Source organism: Epinephelus lanceolatus, chromosome 1 (assembly GCF_041903045.1).
Source record: "Epinephelus lanceolatus isolate andai-2023 chromosome 1, ASM4190304v1, whole genome shotgun sequence".
NCBI lineage: Eukaryota > Metazoa > Chordata > Actinopteri > Perciformes > Serranidae > Epinephelus > Epinephelus lanceolatus.
This window is the reverse complement of record NC_135734.1, coordinates 14,521,030-14,542,513: the sequence shown is the minus strand read 5'-3', so window position 1 is coordinate 14,542,513 and position 21,484 is coordinate 14,521,030. Positions and strand designations below refer to the sequence as shown.

The 21,484-nt window shown below is 42.0% G+C and overlaps 1 protein-coding gene across 2 annotated transcripts in view; it reads left to right on the top strand.

Moving 5' to 3' along the window:
- The first annotated feature begins 2,706 nt into the window (after positions 1–2,706).
- Positions 2,707–21,484, top strand: part of LOC117257198 (low-density lipoprotein receptor-related protein 1-like) — a 122,462-nt gene continuing 103,684 nt past the window's right edge. For both annotated transcript variants that reach the window (XM_033627191.2, XM_033627190.2), the window contains exon 1: positions 2,707–3,313. In XM_033627191.2, coding sequence (XP_033483082.1) covers positions 3,217–3,313 — 97 coding nt within the window. In that variant the 5' untranslated portion in view covers positions 2,707–3,216. The remainder of the gene's footprint in view (positions 3,314–21,484) is intronic.

The window sequence follows — 21,484 nt, the reverse complement described above, 5'->3', positions numbered from 1 at the left end:
CAATTTGGAGAGCTGTTACGGAACACATTGTTGGACCTGCTTTGTTGTACAACTCAGACCCTCAGCTTGTAAACTGTTGTAGTTTATATGCACAATCGGATGTCATCAGCATAGCAGTAGAGAGATAATCTATGAAAGTTTGTTTGTCTGGGAGCCAGAAACTGCCAGTTTGTCGTTAGAGAAGCTGAAGGGTTGGTGTAATCTTTAAAGGGAGAGTTCTGATTTTTCAAAGGGAGATTGTATAAGGAATTTATCCCAGTCAATGTAGTAGCAGTCGATGTATTGCTTGTTTTTATCAAAAGAGTCTGGTGGCTTTGAAGAGAGCATAGATTAATAGAATGGCTTCAGTTTCTAATGGGAAAAGGTTGCCTGCAGTGTTTGTGGGTGAAGCTAGCGTGGGATCCTTGCTATTGTTTGTTGCTGCACTGGTGGCCTGGTCGATCACAACACTGTCACAGATTAGGGTGGGATATGGGAAGGATGGCGTGAACTTCTTTCTCATTACGGCTTTCATTAAGCTCTGGCAGGAGAAAAGATGCTGGTGACACTATTTGTCTTGGTGACAGCACATTTCTGTGGACTCCCTCCTCATGTCAGTCTTGTCTTTCTTTTATATCTTGTCTTGATGCCTTTATGTCTTATGTAAAGCACTTTGAATTGCCTTGTTGTTGAAAGGTGCTATACAAATAAACTTGCCTTGTTTGATTTATTTTCTATTAAACCATTTGCATTTGGCACCGTTTGACAGTGTGGTAGTTAACAATTGATGTCGGCTATCAATAACAACATAAAGCAAAACAAATGTGAAAAAAATAAGAAGTATATTAATTGATACAGGGAAATATCAAGATCAATCATGAAGACTTCATTGCTCCATGAGAGAGAAATTCAAAAATCAATTTGAGCACACAGCTTAAAAGTAGGGAAATCATTTCCTGTATTCCAAAGTCATTTACCAACATCATTTTCAAATGAGAAGTGAGAGGCGCATGCTTAATTCAATATGCATTTACCACCTGGATCCCCATTTACGTTTCCATTTGGCAGTAATATTGTAGGTAGTGGTGAATCCATTAAACTTAAATGACTTATGAATTCTTGATAGCACACTATGATGTGAAGCAGTGATCCGGATTCATTAGGCTCTCCATTTCAGGACTGTCTCCTCCCAAGGATGCAGACTTCATGTAGGCTTCAGAGGACAGATTTCTGAAAGAACATATGCCTCCGCCCTAAATGAGATGAAATGTCCACAGAGGATTCAACATTGCATCATCACAAAATCCTGCCCTCAGTTTAAGGAGGACCAGAACTAGTGACCAGCATACAAATTAATTCTGGGATATTGACGGCCATAACTAGTTATGACTTTCAAGTTATGGCAAAATGTGACTACACTGGAGCCTTAGGAAGAGCTTAGTTAACCCACCATGTTGCATAAGATCTTGAAATAAAGACTATTGTTTTGTCCATATCACCCACTCCTAATGGTAAGTCAAAAATGTTCTTAAATCATGGATGGACTACTGAACAGGTGTACCGGGCACAGGCCCAGGGGCCCAAAGTGTCCCCCCGGCCTTCATCTGCAAAATGCCACTCAAATTAACACTTACCAACCAGCATAAGGACGCATAAGGACTAGGCCTACAGAGACGCAAAATGACCTCACAGAGACACGGAACAACTACTTAGAGACAGAGAACCACAAAAAGATGCATGAGGACTACAAAGAGACACAAAATGACCTCAAAGAGACACAAAATGACTACTAAGAGACAGAGAACCACAAAAAAAAAAAAACGCATAAGAACTACAAAGAGATGCAAAATGACCTCACAGAGAAACCAAACAACTAAGAGACAGAGAACTACAAAAAGATGTATAAGGACTACAAAGATACACAAAATGACCTCACAGAGACACAAAATGACTACCAAGAGACAGAGAACCAAAAAAAGATGCACAAGGACTGCAAAGAGATACAAAATGACCTCACAGAGACACATAATGACTAATAAGAGACAGAGTACCACAACAATATGCATAAGGACTACAAAAACACACAAAAGAAAGAAAAAAAAGGCAGCAGTATGTAGGAGAGGTGGTGGGGCCCTTTGCATATCTGTGCCCAGGGACCCACTGTTTCATAATCCACCCATGTGTTGAAAGTATTTTAAGAGACTGTTTTTTATTTTAAATCAACCCTTCTATCGCCCAATCTGATAAATAGCTTTATGATTTGATGACATGTTGTTGCTGTTGTTTTCATTTTTAAGTGCTCTAAACATTCTGCTTTTCTAGTATCTAATTAAATACTGACTGGGATGCTTAGCTGCTCTATAACCTTTTGCAAAGCTCTAGAGGAGAGATGATGATGATGATGATGATGATGATTGTTGTTGTTTTCAGTAATAGCCATACATTTAACCATCACCATTAGCACACAAACTTGCAAAGTACTTGCAAGTTAACAGACAATGGAAGGAGTATGAATACATGATGGCACACGCACTTAATAAATAAAGCAGGGAGTGAGACACTGTAGCAGTGAGTTTACAGGACAGTGTGTGTGATGTGATGGAGGTGGATGGTGGGGTGTCGGGTGCTGTAGGGAGAGAGACAGAGAGGCAAAGAGGGAGAGAAAGGGGAGGGCCAGCAGAGCTGCTGCTGCTGCGACGTCACTCAGACCACTGACTGACTGAGCTCCAGGCTTCAGGCTCAATCTGCGGCCAGCAGCAGCAGCAGAGGTGGTGGGGAGGAGAGAGGAAGATTTGATCTACTACTTTATATCCTCCTGCGGCTTCTTCCACTGGGGCAGGGAGAACAAAAGACGGACAACTGCATGATTAGAGGCGCCAGCTCCTCTGTCTTCATCTCTCGACTGTAAGCCAGATTAGCTTGATGCTCAGTTCAGCCTGCTAGCCTTTGTGGCAGGGCTGTCCATGCATCCAAGGAGCCCCTAAACAACCCCGGGCTGGGAGAAGCCTCGGCTTTCTTTTATTTTTTTTCCTGCTTTGACAGTCTGCAAAAAAATATTCTCCGAGTGGGCAGACGGCAGCATCCCTGTCAGCTTCATTGCGCACTCACAAAGCGGATTTCCAGTGTGGAGCATCACCGCCTGGGCACGGTTTACACGTCGTCGCCTGTCTGCAACCTCCAGCTTTTGACAGCACCAAGAGACGATTGATGACTAATATTCTTTCAAGATAGGCTACAATGTTGCGCACCGTGGCCAACATGTTGGCAACAGGATTGCTTTTCTTGGGATTGTTGCACAGTTTGGAAGTATTCGCTCCGGCAAGGGCTATAGATGGTAAGCAGAGCTGGTTTCAGCAGTCTTGTATTAAATGCTCAGAAGGAGAAAAAAAAACTCAATCTAAGTGTGTGCATGCTGGTTATGACAGGGTCTGTGGTGTTTTGTGTCTGCTTGTGTGAGGAGAGTAGACTGTGCCCTGGAGGAATGACTGCTCGGCTGAGTGGAGCAACGTGGAGGGGATGAAACCGAGGCGAGACAATTAAAGCGGTCTTTTGTTTCTGTCTCCCAGTGCCACATGTGAATATTGCAATGTCACAGCGGCGATCGCACATTTCCTCCTGCCCTCCGCTGGATACAGGCGCTCTCACACATTCACACGGACAGTCACTGATGGAAACTGTAGCAAAGGCCCCAAATACCCGCTTCAACCACTTGCTTACAGATCGATGCCTTTTCTTTCTTCTTGCAGCAATCAGACACAAACCCATGATCATGGTGTCATGTCTGTAAATATGTCAGCTTTGGAGCATTCTGCGGAGAGCTGGAGTGTATCTAATGTGTCTGGGCTTCAGTCAGTTCACGTTCAACAGATCTTACTGAGTGCTGGTGTGATGACAGGAGTCATACTATTCTTTAAGTCAAACAACACTGTCATTTTCTATACATAGGTGTGGATTAAAGGGGGGGGGGGGTGCACAGGGGTCACAGCCCCCTAAATATGTAGAGCATGTGCATTTGTGTCCCTCAAACATGGCAGCAGCAAAATTAAAGACATTAACATCAGGGACAAGGCACAAAATGGTGCACGAAAATCACCAGAATGCAGGAAATTAAGTGTTTGATGCTCAAAATTTTGTGGCAGAGGACCCCCTGTTTCATATGTGTGTGTTCTCGATGTTGAAACCTACAACCTTGTTTCTGTTGCTCCTAAGAGGAATCAGATTTGTGTGTGGTTTTGATCTGATATCGGAAAGTGTATGTGGCTGATTCTATGAGTAGATTATATGCAATCATCCCAGTTAGTTTTTCCTCTATAAGCTCAGATGTTTCGTGCTGCTATTGACAGGCATGAGTAGCACTGCGTCACTGTTGTGTATCAGTATGATTGTTCAGCTTATCACACAGGCTGGGAACCCCTGAATGCAGACAGTCACATTGTGATCTGCAGGCAAATAGCGAAGAGTTCAAAACAGCTCCCCCCTACGACCCTGCGAACACACACCTTCTCAGGCTGGAACAACTTCTGGAAACTATTAAGCCTCACAGTCAGTCCCACTCACGCGCTCCTCTGTTTGGTAAGGAAAGGAAAAGGGCGTCATCAAAGGGAAGTTAGTGCAGACAGATTTGTTAAATTCTTTGCAGGTGAAAAGGGAATGTGAGTTTGTTTTTTTTGTTCGCAGAGATCTGCTGCTTCTCATTCATCTTGGGGATGTCTGAATATTTTTAGATAACTTTTCACTGCAGTAAAGCTGCCTCCAAGAAGGAGCACCAGTTGCTGTAAAGATAATCAGTGTTCTAAATTTAACATTTCATTAAGTCCTGTAGGAGTTTAACACGCATGACTGACTCAAACCACAGGCCGCATCTTGTGAGATTCATCGTCGAGCCATAAAAGCATCCCTCTGCCTTTGAAGTCATCTCATTGCACTTGGCAATCCAGCGCTGTGAGCTTCTTAGGGAGCAAAATCCACATAAATTACCACCTTGAAGATCGACTTGGATAGCCTGCAATCACCTGCAGTTTTCTCGCTCCTCCTTCGGTCGACAGCAACAGCTGAGAAACGCTGCCTTTAAACAAACAGTTTCTGCCTCGACACACTGTTATTGTTTCAGTGAAATTTTCCTCCCTCTCAGTCTTAATGCCTTGATTTGATGAGTCAGCTTTGTGCAGTACACCAGAGGAGATCGCCAAACCTTAGCTTTACTTGAAAACTCAGTGGGATGCAGAGGCTGCTGTGCTTGACAGAGCCTTTCAAGGAAACACACTGAAATGTGTATTAATCAGCCAGACTGAATGTGAGATTTATCCTATTACTCTGATTTTTCCTGGTTGCCTGTAATTGCAACACCCCGAATTTGAAGCCAGCCTCAGCAGACCATAGCTGACATGTCACTGTAGGAAGCCAGACTGCATGCTACTCCCTTTCAAGCAAAGCTAAATTGCTTTTTTGACCTCTTTGATTGCCTCTTTAATTTTTAAGGCCCTTTGAACCACATATGTTAGTAGTAAAGTTTTTTTCCAGACTTGCCTGGAACTTGTCTTTTTCCATTTTCTAGACCTCTAAAGATTTTCTCTCACTGTCTATGTACTGTAGCCAGAGCAAAGACCCCGGGCCACCAACAAACCCTATGTTTAATTGGGTCTAAACTGCTCTTTGTCTCCCAGAGGAGACCTCCACGAACAGTCTCAAATTGTTCAGAAGGCGCTGCTAATTGGGGGCCCTGTAGAAAAGGCCCTAATGAAAGAATTCACATCGTTTCACCTCACGAAAGTACTGTAATGTTGCCTCAAAAAGGGATCAGTGGTCCTCAGAAATGGACAGTGCTGTCCCCTGAGGCTTTATGTGATGTTTCCTATGAAAATAAAAATGGAGAAATGTGTTTGACATCTCATCACAGAGGACAGCTGGAAGTCTGACTTGAGTCATTTCTATTTTTTTCAGTTAGACTTCCATTTAAATGTTTTTGAAGTGAGCCTTCTCTATCTGAAATGCGTCATTCCTCATTTCACGTCTCCTTATTTTTCCTCCCTTAGATGTTAATTCATTTAGTAGCACAGGCTCCTCTCTTCTTAATTAACTCACCATCCAGTGCTTCTCCTGGCACTTTCCCCCTGTGGACTCTTCTGCTCTAACATTTGTTAGAGGCCTTAGACCTGGGCCAGCATTTGGCTCTTATTGGGGTGATACTGCCATCACAATGACATCCACATGGCCAAAAGGTTACCACTTTATTGTTTACTGACAACTCAGGGCAATATGGAAAAACAGAGTGCATTTGTGAGGTCCTCATCACTATTGACCTTATGTCACACAAGCATTTGAAAGTGCGTGTAGAAAAGCAGATAATGCAAATAACAGAGGAAGAGTATATTTAACACTGCTATAAATATGTGGTTCAGATCATGCATAACTAAAAGAGTGTTGGTTACTGCCTAAATGCGTTACATGACACAGCAAAAACCAGCCATGACTGCATAACTGAGCAGATATAAAATCCAGTACTCTGGTCAGCAGCTTTTCCTGGGGAAAACAACTCAGAGGCTAAGTAAAGTTCACTCTCATTATTACACCGATGGTTTATGTGGCTGAACAGTCATAATGAAATTCTGTGCTGCTGTAGCCATAGACTTCCAACTGGCACACAACTGACAATACAACTGCGTCACATCTGATGTGAGATCTTTGTGCCCTGGAGGTATTCATTTCTAATGGTCACAGTAAATTTATCCATTTATGAAGGCACTTGCAGCATTGTTAACTGCTCCCCTCATTTCTTCTTTTTATATTTAATGCAATAGAACACTGCATTTTGAGCCTTAAAGGGATAGTTTTGGAGATATGTTGATTCACTTTCTTGCCAGCCTGTTAGCAGCCAGTTAGCTTATCTTGGCATAAAGACTAGAAAGGCCCAGACACACCAAACAGACATCAAAGAACTAGCGGTTAAGAAAGTGGACTGTTGCATCACCTCACGTCACCTGCATGAGAGGAAGTAACTGTCCATGCCAGCAAATGGCGGTAGTTTATAATCATTATTCAAATAGGGAAACTGGAAGACTGCCATGATGCTAGTTAGCCAGTTAGCATATTAAGGCCCCGTTCAGATGTAGCGTCTAAAAGTGCATGGAAAATGCCAGCTGTGCCGTTTCCATCCTTTTATCCAAGGCGCTGCGGAGGTTGCGTTACTGTCGCACCTGCCGTTACTAAGCAACCAAAACCGCCTGTCTCTCACAGGGGGAGTAAAAAAGTTACCGTTAGCCATAAAAATAGCGTATCATCATGCTCACCAGTTATCCCAAGCTCAGACAGGTCATATAACTCTGGGAATCCCTGGACAAGGATGATCAGTTGCTCCTCCATTGCTTGCTGCCTTTCACACCACCGAATGTTGTGAAGTCCGACGCTACATCTGAACGGCCCCTAACAACACAATCCAGTGTTGACAGAACACAGGATATTTACCATGCATCAGTGAACAATAACACTAACATCATGAAACGTCTCTGCTAAAGAGCTCAGTGACTTAAGAAAAATAATTTTACCTCATATAATAAGTTTGATTTGATCTTGCTTCCTCTTCCTTTGACTTAAGCTGTTTGTTTACTTTCCTCACTTCCGCTTCTCATCTTCTGCACTGAGCTGAACTTCAAATCAGAGGGATTTTATTCATTGGGGGTGGGGTGAGGGGGGGAGAATAGACTGAGAATAGACTGACAAAGGCCAACAAGGGCGAACGGTGTGGAACACACCGCAAAGACTGGGGCAACAGACGCTCACTGATTACCCAACAATGTATGACGGCCTACCATTGGCTTGGTGTCAAATTCCCCTATAAGCACCTCTAAGGCAACCAGAGGACAATCTTGTAGCCCTTTTCTGTACACACATGCCGGCTTGGTTTGACTCGGTTTGACTCTGCGTGGTGGCCCAATGTGGCAGGGCTTTGCATCTCCAACACGGTTACCCACTTGGATGTGTGTCTTAAGCTGATGATTCCCTTATCGAGTCAATGATGCTCTAAAGCAGCGCCCTCTTTAGCGCTGTTTACTATCACACTGTGCAATGGCTGTTGGTAGCCAGCTACTTATCATCATGGATTTTCAAGCTGTTCTTCTGATTGTGCTTGGCAAAAATCTTTTGTTTGAAACTGATGAAGTATCTGCTATTGCAGTAGCATAGCAACAGCAGCAGAGGCTACTTAAATCTTTTGTGAATCGACACTGAAATTTGACACTGAATCCCCCCTGAATGATGATAATGTCCATCTGATGTCACTGCAACCTGCTTGATGGCCAGGCCAGGTTTTACGAATTGTTTTAATTCTTTTTTTTTTTTTTGCAGATAAAACAAATAAATACAACATGTTATTCAGTGAGTCTTAGAGATGCTTGCAGGTGGATTTGTTACATTCGAACAGAGCTAGCCATTTCCCTAAGCTAAGTTAAATGTCTCTTGGCTCCAGACTCACACTGAACAGACAGATATGAGACTGGTTTTGATCCTCTGACATCTTTCTAAAAATGTTGGACTATTTTTTTTTAACTGGCAGTGTAAGATGGTCCCAATCAGGGAGGGAAATTAGCACCAGTTATGAGAAAGTGGCTGGTAGATTTTAGACACTAAATAATGACTTACTATAGAGTGGCATTTATCTCTTAGTGGCTGGATGCTCACAATTTAAAAGAAGAATTTTCCACCCTGCTCCCAACTCCTAAATTAGAAAGGATCAACAAAAGAGACTTTTTTTTTTTATAATTGCCTGAAAACACTGCGGAAGGCTTTCAAGAGCTGACATCTAGTACCGCCAAAGTGCTCTGGGTACATGTGGCCAGGCTTGTCAGAATCGCCCTATGACCCACTTTAGAGTTGTGACCCAGTGATTGAGAAACACTATCTAGAAGGAGCTATTTAAGGATGGGAGATAGAACACGGCCTCAGGAGGCCCACTGAAAGAATATGAGCAGAAACTTGCTGGAGGATATCATGAACACGCACATGTATATTCACAATACATTAGCCAGCAACTTTTGACACCACAGCTATCAATACATAAAGGTAAGGATGAGGCAAAAAACCACTGGTGAACGCAGGCTTAGAAAAGTGCAAAGCGCTACCTGCCAGAATTCTTTGATTTATAGCCAAGACCAAATGCTGAGGTGGAGGCTGTATTGGCTGGAAAATCTGTCTGATTCAGTGGTTACTATCTCTCTTGGGACAAAATGACAGAAATCCCTCCTGGATGATGAAAAAGGTTAAACATTGCTCAGTTAATACCAAGGAAGAGATGCCATTTTGCCATATTCCTTTCTGTGTTATATGGGGATAAGAAACAAGTGCACTGAATATCGAATGATACAAAGTGCTTCTAATGAGAGAGAACAGACAACCCAGGTTTTAATTCAGAGTCATTATTACATTTGTCTCGGTGGTCCAGTGCGGTGAAACCTTGATAAGAGCTTTCCATACTCAGCTGTTTAAAAATGTTGATGAAATTTGTTGGGGCATGTCTCTTTAGTTGGCAGTGTAACAGTTGTCCAGCTTTATTAATAAGTTAAAAAATATAGCTACCTCAATTAGGGTTATGGTATCTGGTCAGCTGATGACATTGTCATTGTGTACCAAACAACAGTTGACTCATGCACACAAAAAACAATACTAAAGGCAGAAATGTGCAAATTTCAGCTTTAAACCTGTAGTAACTGGGTTTTTTTGGCCACTTGGGGGCAGCTGAACCAGCTGGGTAGACTACATTAACATATTATCACCTTTTTAGTTAATATGGCAAACACAGTGATGTCTCAACAACCGCTTTCGTGCCACTATCCCAGCTAGAAAACCAGCAAGGCGTGACTACAAAACTCTCCAAAAACTGCCTGAAAGGCTGCTGGAGAAACAGGGCTGGGACGCTAAGTCACAGCAGTTTTTGTTGTTTGTCTCCAGCAGTGGTCTGCAGCTTGGCAGGTGTCTTGCCTAAGTGACACAACATCCACCATCCCCTCCAACACCGAATGACGGAGTCAGCTCATATAATACATCACTTTAGAAATGTTGATATGATATGTATGAAACGTAGAAATGTAAAATATTCCTTATTTGCAGAAACGTATAATGCCAACATTTTTCTCTGGCGACTGGGCTGTGCTTTTTGCAGCTTTAAATCTGAAGTCCAGAACACTAATGTGTTGTCCTGTAGCTTCTTTGTTTAACTTATTGTAAATCCAAGTGCGGAGAAAACCATCACTTTGCTTTATAGCCGTAGCTCACTTTAGTTTTATGTGAAAAGCGCTTTAATATTAAATCCATACACTTTTCTCTGATATATTGCCCGCAGTGGAAGCAACAGACATTGTACTTTATGGTGTGAGAGCAGCAGCCGCTATTATCAGTCTGGGAATGATCTACTGAAGAGATGATACTCCCCTGATAATTCAGCAGATACATTTGTATCAGCGTGAGTTAGAGTGTGTGTGAATGAGCAAAAGTTCTATGTGTCATAAGAAACTTCATTTGAGATGAAGCTATTATAAATGAGCAGCAGTCCTTCACATGGCTATGTAATATATGTAAGTATGAATGTGATCATGGGCAGATTATGAGACAGTGGGCCTCTGGGTACAGATATGCAAAAGGCCCCACCACCTCTCCTATAGGAGCAAGACACAGCAACTTTGTGCTGGTTTTGCATCTCTTTGTAGTCGAGCATCTTTATGTAGTTTAATGTCTGTTTGTGGTAATTTTTTCCCACATGACTTGAATAGCAACTACAGTTTTGTACACATCACTGCTGAAACTTTGATATAGTGTAATTCCATCAGCTTTAAGGGGCTTGTCACATTTGCAGTGTTGTTTTTATACTTGACATAAAAAATGTGCATCTTTATTGTATTTCTTTCTTTTCCTTTCTCTTTTCTATATGTAAGTAACAGGAACCCATGATCATCCTTTAGCGCAAAGGCCAGGCAGTGTCAGGGTCAGGTCGGATGACTTGCGTTGACCCGTTCACACCAACAGCATACATGGGCTTAACTTGCTGCTCTGTGTCAGTCTGAAAGGACTGTGTGTGTTGTTCAGTGCACAATGGAGGCTATATCGCATGTTGTTGCTGCCAAAGATTGAACCTATCTATTTAAATCATTTATGCGTAATATAAATCCCAAGCGTCATATTACTCCGCCTGTCACAAACATTGTTTAGTTTCAACTCCAGCTCCAGATAAAAATTGCCATACTTTTTTTTTTGTTCATAAAATGTTACCAATCTTGGTTCCTCTGCCAGATAGAATACAGTCTATTTTCAGCATCAGCCCACACAACAAATACATTCATTCACATCCATTTAAGTCTCTGCTACAGGTATTTTTTTTTTTTCTAAAGACATCCATTTTTTTTCTGGGACAAAAGTGTGACAGAGCAGAATCACACCCATTGTAGACGACTTGTGAATCCATTCCCTGTCAGAAGAAAATTGAACCCAACAAACAGACCTCATTCTTTTGCAGCACACCCCTGACAGGAGTTGCCATAACTGACATTTTCAGATATGTTACTCAGGCAAACAGAACATCTTCAGCGATGCACACGCTCAGCACCAAGGTCGCTATTCATGCAAACGTGATTTAGATTTACTCCCAAACTTCTAATCCTAAACACAAAGTACCCAACCATAACCTTAACATAAGCCTAATTGTAACACTAATCCCTCAAGCAGGCATTCACCCTTCACTTAGTGGCAGAAATCCCCTCACATGGACCCACAATCATTATTTCTGCCTCCCGCCTGAGCAAAAACACAACATGGGCGAGAGATGATTGTGGAAAACACCTGACAAACATTAAGGTGATATTGCATCCAATAAATCTCTATGAATATAATTCAGAGTATTGTGCATCAAGCGATCCTCACATTTACTGTGGAGGATTTCCCACACTCAACTGCATGTGTGTAGGCAGTATGGCCTCTCTGATTGTGTGCATTGTGTGCTTCTGGGAAGAGAATGGGCAACTGTTTGCTCGACAATTATTACCCTACACACACTAACACCGATGCTACACTGAACATATTTAACAAATAACCCTCATCTTTTTTTATTGTTTGGAAATGATGAGGCACTTTGAACACAGGGAATGGGTGGATCTCTACCCGTGTGTTCGCATGCTGAGTTGACTGAACTGGCTACAAAGATCACTAAAATGCCTTAAAGAAATAGTTTGACATTTTGGGGAATAAAATTATTTGCTTTCTGGAGGAATGTTAGATGCGGAAATTGATACCCCTCTCACAACTGTCTATTAAATGGCATGCTACAGCCAGCTGCTGGTTAGCTTAGCTTAGCACAAAGTCTGGAAACAGAGGAAACAGTTAGCCTGGCTGGTTGATGGTAGAGCACAGCTTGGGCCGCATTTTCCTGGCCAAACCCGACCCGAGTCCTGGCGAAATGCCTCCATACCACTGATTTCCCTGCATGGTTTTCGGAGGTATTAAACATCCCTGATAGCAAGTTTTATCTAGCGTCCTTCATTTTCATTAGCTCAGTCTGAATATTTACTGCCTCCTGCCTGAAATGTAACTATTGGCCTGTGCTGCGTTTAGGCGTTGTCTTCTAAATAACAAATTCCAGCACTTGAATAGGCCATAGCACAACAGAGCAGCTTGACAAATGGGCCAAACCCGAACCAAACCTGAGCAAAAATTTCCGTCAGGTTCCGACGGGTCGGGTGATGGTAACAAAATCTGCCTATCGGCTCCTCTTAAGGCAATCTCGGAAACCATCGGCTATCATATTGTATGATGATGATATAGCCTCTGGGGACAATGGACAATATGTCAGGGGGTTCTGGTGTATCCAGTGGATATCCTGATATGGCATATGCATGCCAAGGTTTCCTCTTCAGTGTTCCTGTCATTGTTAACAATCTGATCAGCAACTTGAGATGTGAGAATAGAGTAAATCCAGGTCTAGACAACATTTTGTCTTATCTCTATTAGCAGATAACTGTGTATGAATGAGGATAAATTAGGAAAAGCTAATTAAAAGCTAAATCGTTGTCAGATGATAGCCGTTGGGTTCTGAGATTGCGTTTCATGCAATGCGTTCTGCCTCTTCACATGGACGGTTTATCCACATGCAATCAAAACCCCCTCAAACATGATTAGCCAATACTGTTTGAACTACAAATGGACTACAAACAGAAACCAGGATGCTTCTGCTACCAAAATCTTATTTTGTTGCCCACAGGTTCTGTAATTATTTGCAGATATGTTTATAGAGAGTACTCTAAAGATCCCTAATCATGTTATATGTTGTTTAATCTGTACAAAAAAAAGAGGACACTGTTTTAGTAGAGATTGATGGGCCAGACTATTTTTGACCTGGAGCAGTAACTTCCTTCCTGGTTTCCTGGCAACTGCAAGCAGCCAAAAAAATGTCCAGTATATTACCCATCTTTGGTTTCTGTACAGACTAAACAAACAAGAAATTGTTTTGTAATTCATGATCATGGCTTTTTTTTTTTTTTTTTATGTATCAATGAATTTGTAAAGCGTATTTCAGTGTCATGAAAAGCGCTATATAAGTATAATGTATTCTTTTGTATTATTACTATTATTATTATCTTTAATGGTGCTGGTAGGCAGATTGTGATACCTTTGGCCAGAGATAGGCTGTCCCCCCCGTTTCCAGTCTTTATGCTAAGCTAATCACTGCAGATGAGGGTGGTATTGATCATCTTGTTTCTTAGTGTTTATTGTGTTCCTCAACAAATGTCTTGTTCAAGGTTTCATCATCACAGAGTCATGGTCAGGCCCGTCAGGTGTCATTAGCAGTGCTCAGGTTACTTCATCACATGGATAGTTAATGTGAGAGAACATTCTAGAGAATCTCGTCTCGTTCCATGAAGCCCGTGCACACTGAGGCTTGAAGCTTGTACTGGTCTTATGAAAAGGCACTAAAGAATTTCATATAATCTTCTTTAATATGTTTCCCTCGGCAGCATACTAAGTAGGCTTAATTGTCATTTTTCTCCCTGTGCAGCTACGTACAGCGTGTGCTGTGGCGGTGGTGTGGCAAAGGGATTTGTCTAAACTGACTGGTTTGATAATGGCGGATCACACCTTGTGGTTTTCTGCTTCGTCCCCAACTTCGCTGCTAAATTCGATTTAATCCTTATGTGGAAGTGGTGGAGGTCGCAGATCTCCTCCCTCTGAGCTCCAACACTGCCTCTAGTACAAATAGCAGTCGTGGTTGATTACCACTCAGGGGTTGAGACATGGTGAAATCTCAGCCAGACATCCAAATAGCTTTTAATTAAGTTCACATTTGATTAGTCTGCTTGGCTCAATAGGCTCTACCTCTCACTACCACAGAGGCGTGTGTAGATTGACTGTGTTTGTGCTCAGATCTGACCTGTAAAATAAAAAAACAGTTTCAGGCAGGGCTGCGTCGTCCTGCATGACGGAGCCCCATTTTACTTGGCAGCTATCACCAGACATGAGCACATTCCTGATGTTAATTCTCCTCAGCTCTAAGTGCATGCATAACACACACTTACGTAGACTTGCGAGCACACAGACGGTTCTAGAAACACACAAAACATCTCATGAAAACGTGATTAAATTAAACATTCATTAATCATCCAGAGGATGACAGACACATCCCTAAACCTTTACTTGCTATCTTTCAAAATATTGATACAATAATGGTGACTGCTTTGTAAGCATGAATACGCTTTGTCGTCCATTCTCTGAGGTAATCACATCCAAATTCTGTCTGAACTTTTGTTCAGTTTGTTCGCTACTGACTCGACTTCCAGCTCCTCCAAACCCTGCCGGAAAGGTTTATTTAAGAGGCGCAGCTGGGGCCTCTTTTTCTCTGTTTTGTAACATGACAAATTGGAAAACTTTTTTTCCCCCTCCCTCTTCCTTCTTCTCACTCTCTTCCAATACAAACTCCTGTAGCGTTTGTGCCTGAGCTGTGGAGGAGGTGGCAGGCCGCAGCCAAACAGTCTAATATAGACTCTTCCCTCGTTTCATGGCCCTCAGTAGAACCCTCTCAGATCAGCTCAGAGGTCAACAAAATAGACCCCTGCCTCTGTCTTTCTGCTCTGTATCAGTCTCTCCCTTTACATCTTTTATTTTTGCTTTGTTGTGGCTGTTTGCTGTCTCATTACTTGCCAAGTTATTAAATCTAAAAAGAGAGTTAATCAGGCCTGAACACAAAATATTAAAAACATTTCTCACTTGATATTCTTTGTGGACTTTTCTGAGTTGTTTATCATTAATATCCTGCGGCATTTCTGATGTTTCACTCTGTCCCATTTAAGATATTTAGCTATGAGTCAATGTTGAGCTGGTCACGCTGCTGTGTTATTCTAGTCTGTGGCCCTCTGAAAAGATAAAGTGCGTATATAGATTTGGCCAAGTGGGCGTCAGTGTCGAGATTGATTACACACAATTCAGGTTGTTTATCTTGCCCTCATATAAAGCTCCCTTTCCTGAATATTTTAAAAGATAACGAAGCTTTATCATGTCTAATAGTGAAGAGTATTTGGGATAGCAGGAACATCTTTTCCCCTTGAGAAACAGTGTTTTATTTGCGCGAGTACACACTATCTTCAGTAGACTAAACTACATGAGTCTTTTCCCAGCAGACATTGCAACGGTCTCTGTAAGCATTTTGATTAACTTCGCCATGCACTTACTTCAGCCGACACACCCACCTGACCTGGTGCTTTTGTGCGGCCTGCATCCTTTATTATCCTCAGTTGTTTTTTGTGAGTCATTCCCCGTTACAAAGGATCACCTCCTCAAATCTGAGATGATTTATTCTGATGCATTTATTGTCTTTGTGCTGCGTAGTAAAGGAATGCAGCTGCTGTCATGGAAAAGCTTTAAATTTATGTTTGCCCAAATAACTTTCCATGCTTATGTTGTATTTCTCTTCACCGTTGTCCCTCTCAATCTGTAGCAGTCATACTGACCTATACAAGGGGTGTGTGTGTGTGTGCGTGCGTGTGAGTGACGATGTTTTAAACAGTACAGGGGAAACCCAAGTCTGTTATCTCACACAGCCAGGTAGATTCCAGGGTTATGAAACAAGATTTGTTTAACAGATCTAAACTGAAGATAACTATCCATAGTGCGCAGTATTCTGCAAAAGAATTACAATGAGCTTTTTTTCCTCAATGCTAGCAGTATTGCAGTGTCTATCTGTGTGTCCATAACTGTGGCCCAGACTGAAATATTTTAATAACTATTGGTTGGATTGCTATTAAATTTGAACATTCATCGTCCCCAGAGGATGAATCATACAGATTTTGATGATCCTCTGACTCATTATCTAATCTCACCAGCAGGTTGACATGTTTGGCCTTCAGTAAAATACCTCAGCAAGTATTGGATGGACTGCTATGAAATTTGGTGCACATGTATGGTACCCCTTGGATGAGTTCTAATGACTAGTGATCCCCAGACATTTCCTCTAGCACCATCAGTAGGTCAAAGTTTTCACGTATCTGATTATGACATTCATGGTTTCCAGTGGATGAATTGTAGAAGTCAGATGATTCTTAGACCTTTCCTCTTCTACCGCCACAAGGCTGACATTAGTTAAAACTTTAATGTGACACAAATAAGACATAAAGGCTAACGAACAATATGTTACTCCAGTGTTTCTGCTGTTGATGTGTAGAGCAGCCATAATGGATTTTGAGGTCAGTGTTGATGAGGTTCTTCTGACTTTCTGAGTGGAAATCCGATTTCAGGTGGTTTCAGTTTAACTTTTTGATTGGGAACTTCTGACTGGAAGATACTGTTATACTTGGCTGAAAGATTACCAAGGCTTACAAGTTTGCATATATTAACTGGTCTCTAAAATTCTAATTGTGACTGTGTCTGCCTCTGCTGTCAGAGCACTAGAAAAGTTAGAGAACAGCAGTTGTGGGGCTGGTGAAGATTGTCTCACTCAAGGGCACTTGATTTGTGGCTGTCCAGTTAAAGGTGTGATACACACAGCCAGCTTTGAAGACTGGATTCCATACTGCTCGAGCTCCCTTTCAGCACCACTGCTGACAGTACTTTAAGTCCGCCTTCACCTCAACCGCTGCTGAGTGGTGCGTGATGAGGCGGTAGTCTCAGTGTCTGCTGCAGCTTTGTAGTGCCCTGGTTGATCTCAGAGGGCAGGCGGCCAACTTATTTATAGCTCTGCTGTGGGTGTCGGAGGAAATGTGGCTGTGGCTGGGGGCGAGGCTTGTGTTTGCCTTAGGAGAAGGCTCTTCCTCCCAACCAGACTGAGCTCATCTTGGAGGACCATCAGACAGCGGCAGGGGCAGAGGGCAGTGGATTTGTAATCTGGTCCAAATGGCGATGACCCAAAGCATTTTCACTCAGCCACCACTTTGGTAAACACACAGGCAGCTCATTGATAGCATGTGTGACATTCCTCCATCCCATCTCAGTATCCTGGCCCAGCTCAGTCTGTTCTCAGATCTTCAGGCCTGCCCCCAGCTGTGAGAGCCCTGCCCCCCTTTGACTTCTGGTTCACTCCCCGCCTCTCCATTTGCTCTCATGGCTGCAGTTCATCCAGCGTTTTCTCTTATGTCATCCTGTGTCATATTCATCTGTTTACCATCTTTATTTGGCTTCATCCTCTTCCTCCCTGCATCATTTCCTTTCCAAACAAAAGACAAACCTGTTGAGACCTGCTGTATTGTGCACCAGTTCACAAAACTGTGAGACAGATAACTCATGCCAAAAACATGTTTTGCTCTGAACTGACTGACTGTCTTTACTTGGATATTTTTAATCAGATAAATCCTGAGTCTGTCAAGCAGACAGAAATGTTAAAATAATATTAAAATGGTTGTCAAGCATGCAGAGACCAATTGGTTTTATTCAGCTTGACATGGAAATGCAGTAAACCTTTACACGCCTTATGCAATACCTCCATGCCACCAACCCAATGCAAGGTTATCATAAAGACAAAAGAGCAAGAAAATGGCACATTTCAGGTATATTATTGGTGTGCATTGCACTATATAGGTATTCCTTACTCCAAATTTTAGATTTTATTTTTTGCTGATCAAGTTTTATTTGATCTGTGTTAACTGTAGGTCTGATTAATAAAGAAAGAAGAAGACACCATAAACAGCTTTAATCAGTTTAAAAGCTTTTTATCATTTAAAGAAATTGAGCTGGGGGAAGGGGGGTAGTATTCATATTCTCTGAGATTATAAAGTCATTAATTTACATCCTGAATTCTCTGAGAATAATTGTCAGAAAGTCAAAGAGCAACAAAGCCTATGAAAGAAGGAGGTTGTGGTGGATCAATGGGTCCAGCACAGACTTTCACCTAGGAGACTGAAATTTGTGTCCTGTGTGAGTCAACATAGGCTCATTGTTTTTAGATTTAGATGACTATTATATTCAGTTTTTAAGATTTACGTATGAAGCTGCTGAATGTGCACTACACAGACTTCATCAGAATAGTTGAACAGGCCAGTTCATGTTAACATCATATTTCGATGTTGCTTGGACACCCAGGAAGAGTGTTCAGCTGATGGCCAGGTAACGTCCCAGACGTTGGCACAACTTTAATTTTGGAACTTTTTATTTAACTAGAACGGGACGTCTTGATTGGACATTCAAACAGCAGTCATTCAACATCTGAGTGTTTGCGGGGATTTTCTGTTTTCTGGTTGCGCCTGTGGTGCAAATTTATGACATTAATCTCAGGTAAAATCTGAGTTTTTGTTCTCGTAAATTTGAGATTTTAATATTGGAAATTCAACTTAAATTCTGGAAAATGTCAATCTACAATTCCCCCTAATACACTGTTGTACTTTGAACCTTTATTATCTGTATTAGTCAGCGTGGGCAGGAGAGTCTTGTTATCTATAAATAAATACATTGTAACTATCCATCGGTGTTATGAATTTACATTTGGTGACATCATGTGATGCCCAAGCAGCAACCTCGGGGTCTAAAAGATGAAGCTAACATGGAAGTGCCAAAACCTGCAGTTCTTGGAACGACCACTTGAGGGCTGGCTCTAAAAACAAGTTAATCCCCACAGGCACCCATGTGCCTACTTTACAGCAACAAAAAACATGTCTACAGCCTGGTACAAAAGACGGTTTTACTCTCTATGGCTAATTTACTAATTTATGACAACTTAATGGGGGGTAAATGTTTATATAACTCACCCATTTACATTTTATTAAGGCTTAAAGTTACGTATACACGCCTCGCTCCAGCCTCTCACACAAATATGGCCACTTCTGGGTCCAAAAAGCCAAGATGGTGGAGGTGCTGAACTCGAGTCTTCAAAATGAGTGACTACAGACCAATGGGTGACTATGGTGATTATTAAATCACGTAACTTAATATAAATAAATACAGATGCAACAGATGAATACACTCTGGAACATAAATGGCACATGCATTCAGTGCCTGAGCAGTAAAATACGCTTATGAACTGTTATCAGACTGATCTGTACTCAGTGTAAATGCACAACAGGCTACAGTTTTCTGTTGCAGCTGTGGATGTTTGTCAGACGTTTCATTTTAAAACCGACAGGGCTGGATGTAACTCTGCATTTCACTGAGGAACTGTGTATGCCATTAAAGGAAGAGATGCACCCATTGTCTGAGCTTGCCAACCTGGTCACGGGTGTGGTTTGCGCTGCGTTTGAGTTTTATTGTTTTGTAAGTGAAAATCAAGGAGAATCACAAGGAAATACAACTTTCAATGGAAAATGGTGTCAAGGGAGAGATTTTTCACAACTTATCCCTAAGCGATATGAACCATTATTCACCATATATGCAGTTATGTTTATAACTGTTGCATATTTTCAGATATCTTGTTGTGATTTGATGACCTGAGGCCGACTGTATTGGTGGCTCTGACCGTGCGTGTTGTCTGCTCTCCCTTCGCTTCTCTCTAACCATCACAGCTGAGCTGGTGGTACAGTAACCCTTATAGCTGACTGCCTTCACCCTCAGCTAGCTAACCTCCTGACCTACTTCCTCTGGTCCCTGATATGTTTCTGTCAGCAGCATCTCGTGGTTGAGGCTGAGGCGGGCGTGCACTCATCCCACAGCCATTATTGGGAGCAAAGTGAACAGCAAGTCGAGTTAAGGCACGTCTAAATAAACAATACACAGACGCACCGCAACTAGTGACCTGCTAGGGCCAGTGTTGACACCTCTATACAAACAAACAAACAAATAAATGTGCAAGAAAGAAGAGGGATGAGGAGCAAAGAAGAAACGCGTTAACACAAGCCTGGTTGCATCTCATGAATAATTCAAATCCTTGTGAATTCTGAGAGAGAAAAAGATGCCCTACGCACGCACACACACACACCGATCACAGCGATCACAGCGGTACACAGAGGGGGATAACTGGGGAGTGTGTCAATGTGTGTAGCAGTATGTCAGGTTGAATTCATGGTATTTAGGTTGAGCTCCATTTCAAGATTCCCTTCACCGCTGGAGTTGGAGGCTAGCATTAAATGTAAATACAGTCATCCTGTTTATCCTGCTTCATCCCATCATCCACCCCTCGTCTATCCCATGCTTCCCCTCTGTCTTATTCGTCATGCTATGTGCCTAAATAATCGAGGGGTTACACTAACATTAATGTTTCCAATCAGTGCTTTATACTCTGACCTAAGCAGCTGGAAAAGTATCTGTAGGCTACAGGGCAGATGATGACAGTTTTCAGACATCGCACTTGAGTCAATGTGATGACAGAAAGAAACTAGAAAAGCACTCGGAGATCGCAGACCTCCGCCAAGCAGCTTGGATTTCCCTCCATTTTATTATTTTATCCACTTCGCTTCAACTGATCACCACCAAAATTTTATCATCTGTTCCTTGTCCCATTATCAACCTTTCCTGAAAATTTCATCAAAATCCATTCAGAACTTTTTGAGTTATTTTGCAGACAAACAGACAAACAGACCAACGCCGGCGAAAACATAACCTCCTTGGCAGAGGTAATGAAAGTTGAGTGTGTATAAAAAGGACCTGTCCAGGTGTAGACATGAGCTGAGATGACAGAGAAACAGTTCAATAACAACCCGGTGATAAATAAGTGAGGGAATTCCAGTCATAGTTTGGGGTTGCCTGTTGCTCTCTTTTAAATGTCAGCTGGTAAAATGTTTGTTTGGCTTTAGTGGATAATAGTTTTGAAGGAAATACTGTTTTATGGAAGCAACTACTTCATTAGATTTGTTTATTATTCAGCTGATGCTTTAGTCCTTAAGTGTCCCGATGCCCTCTGTTGCTTTACACCCACAATATGACATGGTCCTGCAGAGCCTCATGAATAAAAGTGATAAAAAAGTGTAATGTAATTCTTCTTTTTAATACTATTAACTCTATATTACCGTGACATGTGGTCAAATATCCTATTATAAGGTCTCAGTTTTACTCTTTTCATCCTTTTTCTATGACCTGCTGTTAGAGTGAGGAGGTAGCCTCAGTCAAAAGAGGAGGGTTGTTCCTT